Source organism: Bombina bombina, chromosome 6 (genome assembly GCF_027579735.1).
Source record: "Bombina bombina isolate aBomBom1 chromosome 6, aBomBom1.pri, whole genome shotgun sequence".
Lineage (NCBI taxonomy): Eukaryota > Metazoa > Chordata > Amphibia > Anura > Bombinatoridae > Bombina > Bombina bombina.
This window is the reverse complement of record NC_069504.1, coordinates 581,931,949-581,952,046: the sequence shown is the minus strand read 5'-3', so window position 1 is coordinate 581,952,046 and position 20,098 is coordinate 581,931,949. Positions and strand designations below refer to the sequence as shown.

At 41.3% G+C, this 20,098-nt stretch overlaps 1 protein-coding gene across 2 annotated transcripts in view; it reads right to left on the bottom strand.

The window, feature by feature from the left end:
- The window catches only part of FAN1 (FANCD2 and FANCI associated nuclease 1), a 146,879-nt gene that overhangs the window by 6,458 nt on the left and 120,323 nt on the right, over positions 1-20,098 (bottom strand). For both annotated transcript variants that reach the window (XM_053717555.1, XM_053717556.1), the window contains exons 11-13: positions 3,414-3,517; positions 2,482-2,676; positions 1,317-1,445 (exon numbers count right to left, since the gene is read on the bottom strand). In XM_053717555.1, the coding sequence (XP_053573530.1) occupies positions 1,317-1,445; positions 2,482-2,676; positions 3,414-3,517 (428 nt within the window). The remainder of the gene's footprint in view (positions 1-1,316; positions 1,446-2,481; positions 2,677-3,413; positions 3,518-20,098) is intronic.

The window sequence follows — 20,098 nt, the reverse complement described above, 5'->3', positions numbered from 1 at the left end:
CCTCTCAGTGCCAGCCTCAGATAAAAAAAAAAAAAAAAAGGGGAGATTAACATTAACCGCTTAAGCTCCATAACAAGCCACCTCAGTGCCGCCCAGATAGATAGATATATATCCCCATATAAGAGGATACATTTATCTCTTAAGTTTTCCACAGAGGGTTAACCTCTAAAGTGCTGGGTCCTTCCAACTCTAGAAGGCACCTTTGGATCCAGCTGTAGGGCAGGAACAACTCCTCAGATATGACAGATTCAGCTGACCTGTAGGAAAAGAAAAGCAGAGTAACCAACCCTGATTTTCTATAGAGGGGTAGCATACACTGTTGGAAGGTAAGCAAGGACTACATCGCCGTCTTCTAACTGCTAACAGCCACCATTACTCTTACTAAAGAGAATTACATGGACACAACTTGACTCCAATCCTTGCTTGCAGGGAAAAGTACTCATTAAAGGATTAAAATCTTCAAACACCATCTTCGTACATCCTCCCGATGTATAAGGCAAAGAATGACTGGGGGCTTATGGGAAGTAGGAGTACTTGACAGCTCTGCTGGGGTAATTCTTTGCCTCCTACTGGTGGCCAGGAGTTGAATTCCTACTAGTAATTAGATGAATTTGTGGACTCTCCATGCATTTGTAAGGAAATATGTTCATAATCCTGACCTTACCTAGGCTTATTCTTCAACAAAGCTAATTTAATAATAGAAGGGCTGCCTCAATCTACAATGATTTTATGTAAAAATAAAAAAATGTACTGGAGTAACAAATGTCTGCATTGGCTTCTGACTTAACTACAGCAGTTTTTCACAATACAGTAGAATCTCAATTAACCGGCACCCATGGGGATCGGTATATTCCGGATAAGTGTATTTCCGGTTGCTTGAGAGTCACTATTAAAAATATGTATAACTAGTTCTATAATGGATCACATGGGCAGGAACCAGTTAGAGGCGCACACTAGACAGGATATACATATCGTATGAGGCTTCAACAGGATGCTTAATCAATAACAAATTCCGAGAACGGCTCAATCAGATGATGCAATCGTAAGTGCAGCGGTGCAGATAAGTGTGTCTATCGCTCTATTTAATGCAGCTACCGCAGCTTCTGCTGTTTAAAGAGATCCGGACTGTTTCTTTAGCACATTTATGCTCTAACATTATTTTTTTTCCGGTTGCTTGAGTTCCGGATAATTGAGATTCTACTGTACAATATTTTTACATTTACTTTTACATTAAAAAAATACTGCAAAGCCTTTCCTATTACTACAAGCACCTGCGAAGAAAAAACACATGGGTAATATGATCAAATGTACTTTACCTTGTAATGTTTTCTCTGTAGATTCCATACAACCAGATCTGGCAACCCTCCCCGGCAGTGTCTAATATTCTTTGACATTATTTTACATACACCACTTAAAAATGGTCCCCCAAAGCAGGACACCAAACTCTGAAATGCAAAATGTTTTTATGTTAATGAAATGCTATGAGCACATGAAAAGGACAATAGAGTTCCAAGCCAATGTTTGAAGGGACGTACTAAAATATGAATCTTGAGCTTTATTAATTCGTCAGAATGCCTGACAAAGGGACCTGTGTCCTTATTTTTATAAATAAAAATACATTTTAAAAAAAATGGACATCACTTTTGTTATTTTCTTACAAAAGGACTTTTACTTTCTTTGCAAACAAGGTACAAATCCTCAGTTAGCCAATAAAAAAAGGCAGATGAGAGGGTTTATCTTTACTAACATGGAAATGGAAGCAAATACCTATGTGTTTGGTTCCTGCAAGTATTCCTTATCTTTGCCATATAAAACTGAATGATGTGTTTTCTTTCATAGTTACCATTACATGGTGGTGGGGGGGGGGGTCATTTTTTATCAATAAAAATATTAGTAAATATGTGTCACAATTTATTAATCTGTTATTTTGTACAAGGAAAATACTTTAAAGAGACAGTCAAGCCCAAAAAACTTTCATGTTTCAAATAGGGCATGTAATTTTAAATACCTTTCCAATTTACTTTTATCACCAATTTTGCTTTGTTCTCTTGGCATTCTTAGTTGAAAGCTAAACCTAGGAGGTTCATATGCTAATTTCTTAGACCTTGAAGGCCGCCTCTAATCTAAATGCAGTTTTCACCACTAGAGGGCATTAGTTCACGTGTTTCATATAGATAACATTGAGCTCATGCACGTGAATTTACCATGGAGACAGCTCTGATTGTCTAAAATACAAGTCTGTCAAAAGAACTGAAATAAGGGGGCAGCCTGCTGAGGCTTAGATACAAGGTAATTACAGAGGTAAAACGTGTATAATTATAACTGTGTTGGTTAAGCAAAACTGGGAAAATGGTAATTAAGGGATTATCTATCTTTTAAAACAACAAAAATGCTGGTGCTGACTGTCCCTTTAAGTAGCACAACCCAATGATGATCTATTTGTTGGGAAAAGCAATTAAAAGCAGATAGCCCAGTATGCACCTGAACCTGCTGGAGAGAAGAGAAACGTTCCCAGCTGACTAAAGCTGCCACCTTGCCCTCATGAGCTTGCCACACATCTGCAATGAGCTGGGCCAGGACTTCTGTGGAAGATTCATGGATCAGCTTTAGACGGCTTTCAATGGCATCTCGTCTGTTCTCAAAAAAGCTGTCTGTGTGCAAGTCCAAAGGGAATGCCTAGAACAAACATACTAAGCAGTTACACGTGGCACAGAAGTCATTTCTTTGTAGTAAAACAAATGCCAAATGTCGCAGCTGCTAGCGGCATTCAGCTCTTTTCGGAAACCGGATTTCTTATACACAAAGATCTGGATTTGCACAGATCTCAGTGTTTTTCACTTTCACAAGAAAAAAAATCTGGCTTCGAAAAGAGCTGAATGCTGCTGGCGGCAGATAGATTTGTCATTCCCTTTTACTACAAATAAAACAAATGCACATGTCTAGAAGAAATGTTCTTGGGTTCATAGTCTTTTCAAACATCTCTCTAAATCAGCTCAAACCTACGTAGTCTAACCCATGTACAGTAATAATGCTATTCAATCTAATTAAATGCTTGAGGACTAGTTAACAAAACAGTTCTGAACTAATTCAAATGAAAAGTGCAATTAAACTTTGTTATATGGATACTATGCAATAAATATTCTCTAAGTATCAACCACTATTCAATTTCATTCATAAAGTTTACTACACTTAAACACCTCTTGCTTTTGTGTAAAAAGTGTGCTTGTCCCACACTGCTGTAACCTTTAAATACTGCAATCTAAATAGCTGGTTTAGGCAATCTGAAACATTTAAAAACCTTTTTTTTTTTATTTGTGTTTTCTGTCTGAATCATGAAAGAAATTTTATGTCCCTTTAAGTGTGAGAGAGAAATTAGTGTTTACTGACCCTTTAATGTCAATAAAACAAACTACCTGATAAGCATTTCGGAACACATCTGGAATACCCTCCATAAAGATTATATCCCACATCAGCAAGCCGTAAAGAGTGCTGAAGGTAGAGCCTTCTCCATGAATTCCTATATGAGGGAGAGCAAAATATAAAATTATCTTAGGAATACATAACACCAATCTAAAAATAATTGCATAAAACGTCATCTTTAACCACTATAAGATAGCATTTAAAAATATCATTTATGCTTTCCTGATAAATTAATTTCTTTCATGGTGGTGAGAGTCTACGATCCATTACTCCTGGACACTAGGATGGGGCAAAGATCCCAAAACTCCAAGAGCCAGAAAAGAAGAAGGTAGGAAACAAAAACAAGGGCAATAAAAAAAGCAGCATGGGAAAAAAAAGAGATGCATAGTTGAATTGTCACCAAAAAAAAACAAAACAATTAAAGATAGAAAATAATGGGCGTGGGCTCGAGGACTCTCACCACCATGAAAGAAATTAATTTATCAGAAAAGCATAATCTATATTTATTTCGTAAAATGATGATGGGTCCACAGTGCTCTGTAACATATGGGATATTTTTCTCACCACTAGGTGGAGGTCAAGATCCATACAAGCGCTTTAAATACCTCCCATCTCTTCTAGTTGAAGGTTGAGAATAGAGGTTGTTCCAGCTACTTGCATAGGGATTTAATTTGGGGACATAGCCAGGTAAGACTTTTTAGCCATCTGGAAGCTCTGGGGTCAACTTTAGGGCACTTTTAAATGTGTCTGGTCCTTTAAGAAAACTGCTAAATGCTCAGGGCAGTCAGCGGTTCAGTAGAGGAGACCTCGGTTAGGCAGGGGGGGCACGTTGTATAAGTATTTGAGGTTTTTGTGTATTTAGTATAATTACACCTGTCTGCAATAGTAATTCAAATATATAAGATAGAACATGTTTCTTATATTTCAGTGATTCAAAGAAATGCTTATACATAAGAACATATAGCATTGTACTGCTTTCACTGGCAACGTGTCTGTGCAGATAGGTTAATATTGTATACTACAGTACATTCTATGTCCTTAGAAATGTTATTTCATTAATGTACTCTGTGTTATGATATACACAGTTATGGGTATATGTCAATATGATGGACTGTATATACAGTATTTATTGCTCAACAATGCAAACATTTTCCATGTGCATTCATGTATATAGATTTGTAAGAACAGTATATAATTCTATTTATGCTAAGTGCAAATAGTGAGAGATATGTACCGCTGTGTGTGTATGTATATATACAGTATCTCTCATAGTTACTCTGATACAGACTAGAAAGCCTTAAACACAAAGTATTTATCTCAAGATTTGGAAGGCTTATTTTCAGTGGTGTTAATCCAAAGGTTACTCTTGGTATTCATTTAGGATTCCTTCAATTTTATACAAAATGGCCTTGACATGGGTTTGTCTGCTAGTTCTCTTAGGGGTCAGATTTCTGCCTTATCTGTTCTTCTTCATTGGATGTTGGCTAAAGTTAGTTAGTTCGAATTAGGGCAGTTGAAACACCTATTTCGCCGCCTTGGAATTTGAATTTAGTTCATTCTGTATTACAAGGTTCTTATTTTGAACCAATGCATTCCGTTGGCATCAAACTGTTGCTTTTTCTGTCAGCAATCTGTTTATGTATTATCAGCACTGTCTTGTGATTCTCTGTTTTTAATTATTCACAAGGATAAGGCTTTACTTCATACTAAATATGATTTCCTTCCTAATGTAGTTTCTACAGAAAATATCAATCAGGTGATTATTGTTACTTTATTGTGTCCCGATCCTGCTAACTCTAAAGAGTGTCTGTTACTTAATCTTGATGTAGTCAGGGCTTTGAAGTTCTATCTACAAGCCACTAAAAATCTCAGACAATTTTCTAGTTTGTCCATTCTTAAGGGACAAAAATCTTCTAAGGTAGCGATGGCTTCTTGGCTTAAACAAGGGATTCACAAGGCTAAATTGGTGGTGGAAAGGTTGCCTTCCAAGCATATTACAGCTCATTCTACAAGAGCAGTTGCAACATTGTGGGCTTTCAAAAATGATGCTTGTTTGGAAAAGATTTGCAAGGCTGCTACAGGTCTTCTCTGCATAATTTACCAAATTCAATTGCTTTTATGTTTTTGCTTCTTCACAAGCAGATTTTTTCAGGAATGTCCTTCACGCTGCAGTGTCAGCTAAATAGGAACTGCCATTAAAATAGTCCCACTCTGTCCATAACATAGGCCATCTGTTTGGGTATTAATCCCATATGTTATGGAGGACTGGGGACCATAATCATTTTACGAAAGAAAACATAATTTATGCTTACCTGATCAACTCTCTTCTTTAGGAATGATGATGTCCACTGGACCAGCCCATTTAAATTTTTGGCTGACAGTTTTAATGACACCTCCTCAGATCCTGCTTTGTCTTTCCTATTCTCTACACCAGGGCTCAAAATTTCCACTAACTATTGTTGAGTGGAAATTTAACATTGGCGAGTGAAAGTTAGTGAGTGAATGTCTGCAAATATTATCTAAACTTCTAAAGGGATATATTATCTATCCATGAAAGGACAAGGATATGTTATTCCTCTAGGGCTATAGGGACCCCATTAGTGCTTAGACTGTTATTTCTGAGAGGGTAAACAGGGGCAGAGAGAGATTGGAGCATAAAAGGGAAAATGGAGAAAAAGATAAAGTTTAGAGAGTGGGCGGAGCCCGATGTCAAAGCGGCAAGTTGCGTATCAGTGAAGCTCCTAGAGTTCAGAAGACTTTTAACTTGTTATATCTCTCTAATATTTCATATTTTTATGTATGATCAATCGACAAGGAACTGATAGCGACTGAGAGCTGATGAATTGACAGTGCTCCTGCCTATGCTCTTTGGGACAACTATGCAGTCAGCTTCCCCACAGGCCAGGTAGCCATCTTGCAGCCTGCAAGACACAACAACGTACAGATTTTATAAGTTGGGTCCTGTGTGGGGAGTGAAACATAGGTCTGGGGCTGCCGCAAATCCCCCACCCCCCAAACTCTGGGGTTACGATATCCTGCAATAGGATAAAAACTGCTCACTGTCCAACTGGTTACAACCACATCTTGAGTAAGAGTTGGAACATGGAGATCGATACTATGCTCAGGTCGGAGTTGGAATATGTGCTGGAACAACACCATAACTCCTTATTACAAGTGATCAGAAAGGCTTTTGGCTCTATCCGGGAGACTGATCAGGCTACGGATGCAGAAGGAGATGCTACCTTGATTCTGAGTGGGGTTGACGGAGCCTCAGATCCCCCACTCCTAAGGCCCCAAGTATTGCACAAACAGCAGCCATGTGTAGTTGTTAATAGACCGGGCACTAACATGGAGCTACTTAGCACTGCAAACCCAGTTGATTCCAGTGAGATGAATGAAGGCTACGAAAAACCACATTATTATAAAAATACTCAGACGGGAGGGCTTATAGCAAATATCGCAGCACTCTCTCCTCTGAGTCCAGACCCGAGATCACCATTCCATTCTCCCGACGGATCCCGGACCAAAACACCGGAGTTCGGGTAAACCCTTACAAAGCAGGAACCCCAGAGATAATAGAAGACGGCTTTACACTTGCAGGGGGAACCTTTCAGAAAGAACCAGTAGCCTATTGCTCTCTGGTATTATCTTCCTCAAAAAACTACATTTATGCTTACCTGATAAATGTCTTTCTTTCTTGACAAGATGAGTCCACGAATCATCTAATTACTATTGGGAATATCACTCCTGCCCAGCAGGAGGCGGCAAAGAGCACCAAAGCAAAGCTGTTAAATATCACCTCCCTTTCCTCCACCCCAGTCATTCGACCAAAGTAAAGGAGAGAAAGGAAGCAACAAGGTGCAGAGGTGTCTGAAGTTTATAACATACTTACAACCTGTCTAAATAACAGAGAGGGCCGTGGACTCATCATGTCAAGAAATAAATATAATTATCAGATAAGCATAAATTTTGTTTTCTTTATAATGACACGATGAGTTAACGGATCATCTAATTACTATTGGGAATCAATACTCAAGCTAGAGTACACAGATGATAAGGGAGGGACAAAACAGGAAACCTAAATGGAAGGCACTACTGCTTGAAAAACCTCTCTCACAAAAGCGGCCTCATCCGAGGCAAAAAGAGTCAGATTTATAGAAATTTGAAAACAATGTGAAGAGAGTACCAAGTTACAGCCTTGCAAATCTGTTCCATAGAGGCTTCATCTTTGAATGCCCAGGAACAGGAAACAACCCTCGTACAAAGAGCCGTTACTCCCTCAGGAGGCTGCTGTCCAGCAGTTTCATAGGCAAAGCCAGTGATACTTTTCAGTCACAAAGAAAGAGAAACAGCCGTAGCTTTCTGTCCCTTACGTTAAACAGAAAACTGACGAAAATCCTTAGTCGCCTGTAAATAGAATTTTAGTGCACGTACCACGTCCAGATTGTGTAGAAGCCATTCCTCCTGAGGAGGATTAGGACACAAGGAAGGAACAACAATCTCCTAATTAATGTTCTGATCTGGAACTACTTTAGGGAGAAACCCTAATTTAGTATATAAGGCCACCTTATCTGATGAAAAATAAGGTAAGGGGACTCATACTGTAATGCCGAGAGCTCTGACACTCTACGAGAACCAAAACTTCCCAAGATAACAACTTAATATCTAAGGAATGCCTAGGCTCCAACGGGGCCCCTTAAAGAACCTGAAGAACTAATATAATACTCCAGGAAGGCGTAACTGGTTTGAACACAGGTCTGAGCCTGACCAAGACCTGACAAAAAGATTGCACGTCTGGGATAGCCCCAGACGCTTAAGTAACAAAATAGAGAAGGCAAATATTTGACCCTTTAGGGAACTTGCCAATAAACCCTTCTCCAAACCTTCTTATGGTAAATCTTTCTAGTCATGTTTCCATGAATCAAGGTCTCAATGACCAAGTCCGAAATCCACGCTTGGATAAATTTAAGCGTTCAATCTCCAAGCAGTCAGACTCTGAGAAACTAGATTTGTATGAAGGAAGGCCCCTTGAAATAGAAGATCCTTCCCCAACTGAAGTCTCCAAGACGGAAGAGATGACATGTCCACCAGGTCTGCATACCAAATCCTGCGAGGCCACGCTGGTGCAATGAGGGTCACCGACGCCCTCTCCTGCTTGATTCAAGCAATGACTCGAGGAAACAAGCGGAGACAATAGGTATGCGAGACTGAAATTTCAAGGTACCGCTAGAGCAACTCTCAGAACCGCCTGAGGGTCTCTTGATATCGACCCGTACCTCGGGAACTTGGCCTTCTGCCGAGTTGCCATGAAATCCAATTCTGGCTGACCCCATTTGAGAATCAGGCTGGAAAACACTTCCGGATGGAGCTCCCACTCCCCCGGGTGAAAGGTCTGCCTGCTCAGGAAGTCCACCACAGCAATTGTGGGTCTCTGCCCACTGAATGATCTTGGCCAAGGAACTCCTAGCTCCTCCCTGATGGTTGATGAAAACCACTGAGGCTAAATTGTCCGACTGGAACCTGAAGAACCGGGCCAAAGTTAACTGAGACCAGGCCAGGAGAGCATTGAAGATTGCTCTCAGTTATAGAATGTTTATGGGAAGAACACACTCTGACCAAGTCCCTGTTCTCTGAGCCTTTAGAGAGCCTCCCAGAAGGCTGGCATCTGTTGTCACAGTCACCCAAGAGGTTCTGCGAAAGCAGGTTCCCTGGGAGAGATGATCTGGAGACAACCACCAAAAATAGAGAATCCCTTGCCTCCTGCTCCAGCTGTAATCGAGGAGACAGATCCGCATAATCTCCGTTCCACTGCCTGCGCCTTAACTGCAGAGGTCTGAGATGGAAACGGATGACGGGGATGATGTCCATTGCTGCTACCATCAGCCCAATTACCTCCATGCACTGAGCCACTGATTGCCGAGGAGAGGACTGAAGTGCTAGGCAAGAATCAAAAATCTTTGATTTCCTGGCTCTGTCAGAAAAATCTTCATTGATAAGGAATCTATTATGGTTCCCCAGAAAATCACCCTTGAAATTTGAACTAAGGAACTCTTTTCCAAATTCACCTTCCATCCATGAGACCACAGGAAAGATAACAACATTTAAGTGTGAGATCTTTCTTATTGAAAGGAAGACGCCTGAACTAGAATGTCATTCAGATAAGGTGTCACTGCAATGTCCCGCAATCGGAGCACCGCTAGCAGGGATCCTAGGACCTTTGAGGAAAATCTGGTAACTGTGGTAAGACCGAATGGAAGAGCCACAAACTGAAAGTGTTTGGCTAGAAATGCAAATCTTAGAAACTTGTGATGGTCCCTGTGTATGGGAACATGCAGGTACGCGTCCTTTAAATCCACTGTCATAAATTGACCCTGGACCAAAGGAAGAATGGAACGAATAGTTTCCATTTTGAAGGACGGTACTCTGAGGAATTTGTTTAGACTCTTGAGATCTAAAATCGGTCTGAAGGTTCCCTTTTTGAGGACCACAAACAGATTGGAATAGAACCCCGAACCTCGTTCCTGCATTGTAACAGGAACGATCACTCCCAGGTCGGAAAAGGTCCCGAACACAGTGTAAGAATGCCTTTCTCTGTGTCTGGTCTACAGATAATCTTGAAAGCAGAAAACTGCCCCTGGAAGGAAAGGTCTTGATTCTAGTTTGTATCCCTGGGACCCCGAACATCTCAAACCCAAACCTGAACGAAGAATGCAAATCTGCACCCCACAAGTCCGGTCCCGGAACGGGGGCAGACCCTCATGCTGCTTTTGATGCAATAGCAGGCTTTTTGGATTGTCTTACCATGTTCCAAGATTCCAGGAAGGCTTGGACTGCTCCTGCTTGGAGGAGGAATTGGAAGAATTTCCCTTGAAATTTCAAAAGGAACGAAAATTACTCTGACATCCCTATTGATTATCTTATCCTGAAGGAGGAAAGTCTCTTTCCTCCCGTGATGTCAGCAATTAGTTCTGTCAACCCCGGCCCAAACAAAGTCTTTCCTTTGTAAGGAAGTTTAGACTTAGATGACACATCCGCAGACCAAGATTTTAACCAAGAAGCTCTGCGGGCCAGTATGGCAAAAAACGAAATCTTAGCTCCCAGCTTAATAACCTGAAGGGAAGCATCCGTGATAAAGGAGTTGGCCAACTTAAGGGCCTTTATCCTATCCTGGACTTCTTCAAGGGAAGTGTCTGTTTTTAATAGATTCAGAAATTGCATCAACCAGTATGCTGCCACACTAGTGACAGTAGCAATATAAACCTTGGGTTGTCCTTGTAAACCCTGGTGTACATATCCTCTATTTTCTTATCCATAGGAGCCATAAAAGAGCAACTATCCTCTATAGGGATAGTAGTTCCCCTGGCTAGCGTGGAAATTGCCCCTTCCACTTTGGATACCGTCTGTCAAGATTTGTTGATAAAATCTGCTATAGGAAACCCTTTAAATACAGGGGATGGAGAAAAAGGGATACCCAGTCTCTCCCATTCCTTAGCAATAATATCAGTAGCTCAATCTGGTACAGGAAAAAACTTCCACCATGGAAGGTACATCAAAATACTTATGTAGCTTACTGGACTTTTTAGGATTGACAACCTCTTTGAGTAACAGACTGAGGTGTTCTAGCTGAAACCTGAAGGATACAACTTCAGAAAAAGTAGGAGGAATTACACTGTCTGAGTCTGAGATTTCACCTTCAGATGCTACCGAAGTATCCTCCTCCTCAGGCTTCTGAGAGGGGGCATTTAAAATAGCAACAACAGCATCAGTAACCTCACTTACAGAGTTACAGAGGAAGCGCAGGACACTGTATGAGTGGGCGATAAAATTTTTGGACACAAAGCTGCGGTATATATTGAACATTGTCGTTAGGCACCTAAACAGTATCCGCCTTAGACAATGTTGGCTCAGAAAAAAAAAATAAAAAAAAATCTACGCCTGTAATTTAAAGTTCTCTCAAAACATAAGGAACAGAAGGGATAGGTGGTTCCTTTTACATTATCACTAAAACAAGCATTTTGCAAGTCATCTTGGTCCATTCTGACTCACAATGGAACAAATTACCACAAAAAAATACTAAAATTTTAATAAAAATTTAAACACAAAAAAACGTTACTGTCACTTTAAATTTTAAAATGTTACCTTTTTTATTCTGCAGCAAGTAACTAAATATTGTGTATGCAAGTACTATTACAACCTGTACACCTCAGCTTAGCTTTGCTGAGGTGCCTCCTTGCCCTGCTGACACCGGATAGAATCTCTCGCCGGTCCCAAGAGCGCAGATTTAAAACTTATTATGCGCTAGTGGGCAGAAGAGGGAGCTTTGTGCTCTGTTTCCACATTGCCTGACAGGGGACCGTGAGCCGACGGCAGAACCGGTAAACTACCCCATGGAGACCTTGGCTAGCAATGGAAAATTCTGTAATGCATTTTCACCAACACAGCAGTTGGAAACCCATAGCGCAAAGCAGGTCTTTCCCTATACAAAGGCTGGAATCGGCTAGAAGCTAAGACCCTCGGGGTAGACTTTCTCATATCAATAACCCTTTTATCCAAGATATGAGAATGGACATTGCCTTTTCACATATTCCACTTAGATTTCCCCTCATATGATGGGCACTGTCCTGAGGGTACTGGATATAAACTGTATTCGAGACTGAGTGTTATAAAATGGGGTAAAACTTCATTGTGCGTACTTAAGAGTTGTGTGTTCTATAATTACTGCATTTCCATATGTCTTATACTGGGGGCTTCCTTGATACTACATCTGTGATTTATCATGAATGTAGATGTAATTTTACTTGCTCTATGTTTGGCTGTTCATTAATGGGATATAACCTACTCCATTTACTCCTGAGCTTTAGGGGTGTGTGCAGGGTTCTAATAATACCCTGCTTAGTCACTTTCTTGATCTGTGGAGTGTATTAACTTATTAATTGGCATGCTCTGTCGACGGCCGAGATGGAGCTGCATATGGTACCTGTTTCGGCATTTTCATGGCGGAAAATATTGTTCACTTTCCCCTTTGTATAGGTTTAACAAACTTTATCTTAGTACAGTCCCTATGTTAAGCACACATTAGATACAAAGACATCCAAAGAGTAGTATATTCACTCAGAAATATCCCCTGGTTCTGCATATGGATTCTTGTGTCTTAGCTGATATTTGTGTTCTTGTTAGTTGTAGCCTTCTATCTCTATACCTATTCTAAGAGAGAACTTATCCTCAATCTTCTTTTTATAGGCCCCATTATAGGTAGGCTGACCATATTTCCTTGAGACAAAAACGGGACATTGAGATGTCAAAAACGGGACAGGGTTAAAATTCTTTATTCATAGGGAAAAAAGTAAGATTTTAACAAAAGTTCTTTTATGACATGAATATAAACTATTAAGCCAACAATTATCCTTAGCTGAGTTGCCCAAAATCATTGTTACATGGTGGATAAACTGAGAAAAATGTGGAAATAGTTACTTGATAATGATAATGGTTATTTATAACGTCTGTACAACCAGCACTGCAGCAGCATAATAAAAAGCATAATTAATGACAATTTAATTGATTGACAGGCACAGACACTGGTCTTACTTTGGCCATGCACAATTCTTGCAGAACTTAGACATTTGATCTACTTGATCACTATGTTTGTATGTTCACACTGTGACACAAGAAGATGGTAAGAATTATCTCTCTGGTGATGGTCAGCCACTAATTCGGGTGATGGCAGAGGCAGATGATCATCACATCAGATGATGACAGATCTAGTCCGACTCCTGTCCTTACTAGGCACTAGCTAGTAGTTCTAACTTCCCTCTCGTGACTAGTCTCTCTCCTCAGCTCAGTCTGACAGCTCACGACTGAGTACTGACCTGCTGTCACTTGCTTTCAATGATCACGCCCCTAATTTTGAGTGCGGGCGGCATAGACGCGGTGCTGTGGATCATGTGGGCATGGCTACCCAACCCAAACCCTGCAGTTAAAAAAAAAACTACCCTTCCTGCCGGCAGGGAGTTTAAAAAATGTTAGTAAGTGGTATGTGTGCTAAAAAATGACACTTGCGCTGGTCGCACAGTCTAATAACCCTCAAAACGGGACAAAATGAATATTATTAAAGAAACGACGGGACAGGGGAAGAAACATAAAATAACGGTACTGTCCCTTTCAAAACGGGACATATGGTCAGCCTAATTATAGGGTTTATACCATTTCAGGTATGGTTATAGAACTTATAATAGTCTAGGATCTAACATATCTTAACTGCTCCTAACTTGTGTATTTTAAAAGATATACTAGAACGGTGCTGTATGTTCATACACATAATAGAGTATTTCTTTTTATTTTTGGAATATGCCAGATCATATGTCTCACCATTGTATTGCACTCTGAAGGAATGGAACTACCAGAGTTTCTATTTTTATGTCTCTATAGTAGGTTTAATACAGTTACCACAACCAATCTACCACAATAATAATTCAAAAGAAAGGAGTAGAGAAAACAAGGAGTGAAGAGATATGATAGAAGAGAGAGAAAGTGTGTAAAGAGAAGATATGGCCTGAGAGAGAAGGGAGGGGTAAAAAGAGAGATTGGAGAAAAATAGATGAGAGATGATAATTATAAAACAATTTTTTTCCAGGTCTGCTATGACCTTACATTAATGTCAACACTCCCTGCTTTCTCTAAGCTCAATAACTTCCTTTTTCTGTCCAGTTGTTTTCTTCCCCAGAACACTAGTTGATGTTGCTAACTGCTATGCACTTATGTTTGTTAATTTATTATTAAAAATGACTGCACAATAATGTGTTTCACATTGGTTAAACATATGTAAAGGTGGCAGGGTAAGTGGGTGTGGGTGGATCAAAAGTGGCAAGTAACATTTTGTGCTGGCTAACAGCTTAGGGCTTAAAATTCTGAGCCCTGCTCTACGCTATATGTAAAACTAGAAAGAGAGAGGTGGGAGGTATTTAAAGCTCTTGCATGGGTTCTTGACCTCCACCTAGTGGTGAGAAATATATCCCATATGTTACAGAGGACTGTGGACCATCATCAATCTGAAAGAAAATAATTTATCATGTAAGCATAAATTATGTTTTTGTTTCATAAAGGAGGTGAGAGTCTACAATCCATTACTCCTAATACTCAAACTGTGGACTATACAAGTAATCTGGGCGGGACCAGACTTATTCCAATTAGATTAGATGATTTGTTTTTATTATTTATTTTTTTAATGCAGAAAAAATGTATACAAAAATATTTAATGCCCAGAAACAGCTGCCTGAAGGACTTTCCTACCAAAAGCTGCTTGGAGCAAAAGGAATAGCATCTGAGGAAGCTATCATCAGACCTTAAACTTCCATACAAAGAGCTGTGCAATAAGAAGGAACTGACTGAAAATTTACACAAGCTGAGAGTAACTTCAACCTTCTCTGTTCTGTCAAAGACAGTCATGGAGACTGAGTCGATTATTACACCCAGAAAAATAATCCTGTTAGATTTCCAACCATGCTCTTGAAGAAACAACAAAAGTCTGTTGTATGAGATACTGCTAAATGTAAAGATGGAGCCTGTACAAGATATTATCCATGTAAGAAACCACTGACACAACCAGGGCCGGCCCTAACCATTGCGGGCTGACAAAATGGGGCCCCCTTTCTCCCCACCTCCAACCCCGCCCAATATCCACCCCCAACACTGCCCATTCTCCACCCCTGCCCCGCCCTGTCCCCACAGCTTTTAAAATTATAAAAAAAAAAAAATGGGAGAAAAATCATTTAAGGTAATGCACAACATTTTATATATATATATATATATATATATAAAAATATATATAAATCCACTAATGTGGAGCACTATAACATTGTATATATTGCAATATACAATTTGTACTATTGGAACAACTGTTTATGTATATAATGAAGAATTATAAACAGTTGAGTTGAACTAGGCCTTATTTTTTATGTGTTTTCTTATGATAACAAGAACATTACAGAGACGCCAGGGCCGGCCCTAGCAAGTGCAGGTCCCTAGGCAGAATGACAGAGCGAGGCTTCTACCCAGAACAAAAAATACTTAAAAGAAATGGGGCAATGCACTCTTCCACAAAAACACACAGATCTAATACACACACACACAGAGATACTTATATACACATACATCCACACACTCAGACACATACACAGGTACACAGATATATACATACACAGGTGTACACAGACAGACCCCCCCCACACACACACAGACAGATCCCCCCCCCCACACACACACAGACAGACCCCCCACATACACACACAGATGCCACACACACACACAGACGGACCCCCCCCCCACAAACAGACAGATTCCCCCCCCCCCCACACACACACAGACAGACCCCCCACATACACACACAGACGCCCCCACACACACACACACACGGACCCCCCTCACACACACAGACAGACCCCCACACACAGACAGACCCCCAACACACAGACAGACCCCCCCACACACAGACAGACCACACACACACACACAGACAGACCCCCCACACACACACAGACCCCCCCACACACACAGACCCCCCCACACAAACACACCCCCACAGACCCCACACACAGAGACCCCCCCCACACACACACACAGACAGACCCAACACACACACACAAACCCCCCACACACACACACAGACCCCACACACACAGACGCCCCCACACACAGACCCTACACACACACAGACATCCCCACACACACAGACACCCCCCACCGCACACACACACAGACAGACCCCACACACACACAGACCCCCTCCCACACACACACAGACAGACCCCACACACACACAGACCCCCTCCCACACACACAGCCCCCACACACACACACAGCCCCCACACACACACACACAGCCCCCACACACACACACACAGCCCCCCACACACACACAGCCCACACACACACAGCCCACACACACACACAGCCCACACACACACACAGCCCACACACACACACAGCCCGCCCACCCACACACACAGACCACACAGACACAGACCACACACACACCCCTCCCACACACACACACCCCTCTCACACACACACACAGACCCCCCTCCCACACAGCCCACACACACACAGTCCACACACACACACAGCCCACACACACACACACACACAGCCCACACACACACACACACACACCCCACACACACACACACACACAGCCCACACACACACACACACACACCCCACACACACACACACACAGCCCACACACACACAGCCCCCACACACACAGCCCACACACACACACACACACAGCCCACACACACACACACAGCCCACACACACACACACAGCCCACACACACACAGCCGACCCACACACACACAGCCCCCCCCCCACAAACACAGCCCCCACACACACACACACACACACACACACACAGCCCACACACACACACACAGCCCACACACACAGCCGACCCACACACACACAGCCCGCCCACACACACACAGCCCCCCCACACACACACAGCCCCCCCCCACACACACACAGCCCACACACACACAGCCCACACACACACACAGCCCACACACACACACAGCCCAAGCAGAAGAATCCCTCTGTAAATGTGGTAAAGAATCTGGCACACATTTAGTTAATATCCCAAATTATAGTTGTGTGGTATTTACTTTATACAATTTTAAATCCATAACTTGAGGTATTGTGACACATGATGGTATGCCAAGCTGTGTTATTGAGCTTGTATTAGTGACACCTCACGTAACATGCACCACACCAGTAGGAGTCAGGGGCCAAGGAAGACAGTCAAATCATATTTTATTTTTATGATAAACAACTAAGAAGCATTTAATGGCTGATATAACCACACTGAACACAGGCTACTCAAAGTTGTTTTTTATGTCAAAAGCTAGGATAGCTTTAATATCCATGTTATGGTGAATCAGAACACATGTAAAATACCTTACAATACTGTAATAGCACCATGTTGGCTCCAAACCATCCTATACTGTAGGAATGCCAACATTCTCTATCACTGCCACTCTATTATTAATATCACTAGTCACGACTCTCACTACACACTTGACTTACTGGGGAAAACACCCCCACACTTGGCACTACGTGCGCACTCTCGGCTCTCTATACAGCTCTGTCTATACTGCTCTGCTACTCAGAGGTATAACTAGAAACCACAGGGCCCGGGTGCAAGAATCTAAGAAGGGCCTCCCCTTCCCCAAACATGGCTACATTCATTATAAAGAAGCTGAACTTGCAACTTAAAGGGACAAAGTCATAATTAGACATTAATGATTTAGACAGAGCATACTCTTTTAACCCCTTAACGACCAACGACGTATGGGGTACGTCCTGCAAAAAAATGCAGTTAATGACCAAGGACGTACCCCGTACGTCATTGGTCTTTGAAAGCCCTGGAAGCGATCCTGATCGCTTCCAGCCGCTTTCATGTTATTGCAGTGATGCCTCGATATTGAGGCATCCTGCAATAACAGTTTTGAGCAGTCCGATGCAGAGAGAGCCACTCTGTGGCCCTCTCTGCATCGGCCATTGATCGCAGTATTCGTTGGTGGGTGGGAGCTTACCAAGGGAGGCGGGTGGGCGGCGATCAATGGAGGAGGGGGGAAGGATCGTGTGTGGGGTGCGTGCAAGAATGCGCGCGCGTGCACGGGAGCGCGTGCGCGCGTGGGAACCCTACACTATGGAACATGGAGGAGATATAAGTGGGAGAGACTCAGTGGGATAAATAAATAAAATTAGTAATCTGGGAGAGGGTTGGGGGTTGGGGGTGGCAGCTACACTACAGAAAATAGTTTTTAATTTGAAACTGGGTACTGGCAGACAGCTGCCAGTACCCAATATGGCGCTCAATAAGGCGGGGGGGGGGGTTAGAGAGCTGTTTGGGGGGGGATCAGGGAGGTTGGGGGCTAAGGGGGGATCCTACATAGTAGCATATGTAAATATGCTCAAAAAAAAAATAAAAGATAGCTTTTATTTTAGTACTGGCAGACTTTCTGCCAGTACTTAAGATGGCGGGGACAATTGTGGGTTTGGGGATGGAAGAGAGCTGTTTGGGAGGGATCAGGGGGTGTGATGTGTCAGATGGGAGGCTGATCTCTACACTAAAGCTAAAATTAACCCTGCAAACTCCCTACAAGCTACCTAATTAACCCCTTCACTGCTAGCCATAATACTCGTGTGATGCGCAGCGGCATTTAGCGGCCTTCTAATTACCAAAAAGCAACGCCAAAGCCATATATGTCTGCTATTTCTGAACAAAGGGGATCCCAGAGAAGCATTTACAACCATTTGTGCCATAATTGCACAAGCTGTTTGTAAATAATTTCAGTGAGAAACCTAAAATTGTGAAAATTTTTTTTTTTTTTTTTAATTTGATCGCATTTGGCGGTGAAATGGTGGCATGAAATATACCAAAATTGGCCTAGATCAATACTTGGGGTTGTCTACTACACTAAAGCTAAAATTACCCCTAAAAGTTCCCTACATGCTCCATAATTAACCCCTTCACTGCTGGCCATAATACACGTGTAGTGCGCAGTGGCATTTAGCAGCCTTCTAATTACTAAAAAGCAACACCAAAGCCATATATGTCTGCTATTTCTGAACAAAGGGGATCCCAGAGAAGAATTTACAACCATTTGTGCCATAATTGCAGAAGCTGTTTGTAAATAATTTCAGTGAGAAACCAAAAGTTTGTGAAAAAATTAGTAAAAAAGTGAACAATTTTTTGTATTTAATCGCATTTGGCAGTGAAATGGTGGCATGAAATATACCAAAATGGGCCTAGATGAATACTTTGGGATGTCTACTAAAAAAAAATATATACATGTCAATGGATATTCAGAGATTCCTGAAAGATATTAGTGTTCTAATGTAACTAGCGCTAATTTTGAAAAATAATGGTTTGGAAATAGCAAAGTGCTACTTGTACTTATTGCCCTATAACTTACAAAAAAAGCAAAGAACATGTAAACATTGGGTATTTCTAAACTCAGGACAAAATTTAGAAACTATTTAGCACGGGTGTTTTTTGGTGGTTGTAGATGTGTAACAGATTTTGGGGGTCAAAGTTAGAAAAAGTGTGTTTTTTTTCATTTTTTTCCTCATATTTTATATTTTTTTTTATAGTAAATTATAAGATATGATGAAAATAATGGTATCTTTAGAAAGTCCATTTAATGGCGAGAAAAACGGTATATAATATGTGTGGGTACAGTAAATGAGTAAGAGGAAAATTACAGCTAAACACAAACACCGCAGAAATGTAAAAATAGCCTTGGTCCCAAACGGACAGAAAATGGAAAAGTGCTGTGGTCATTAAGGGGTTAAACAACTTTCCAATTTACTTTAATTATCTAATTAGCTTCTTTCTCTTGTTATCCTTTGCTAAAAGGTTTATCTCAGAAAGCTCAGGAACAGCAAAGAACCTAGGTTCTAGCTGCTGATTCGTTGCTGCATATACTGTATATACCAATTTTCATTGTCTCACCCATGTGTTCAGTTAGAAACCAGAAGTGCATTTCTGCTCCTTCAACAAATGATACCAAGATAATTAAAGGGACATGAAACCCAAAATGTTTCTTTCATGATTCAGATAGAGAATACAATTTTAAACAACTTTCCAATTTACTTCAATTATTTAATTTGCTTCCAT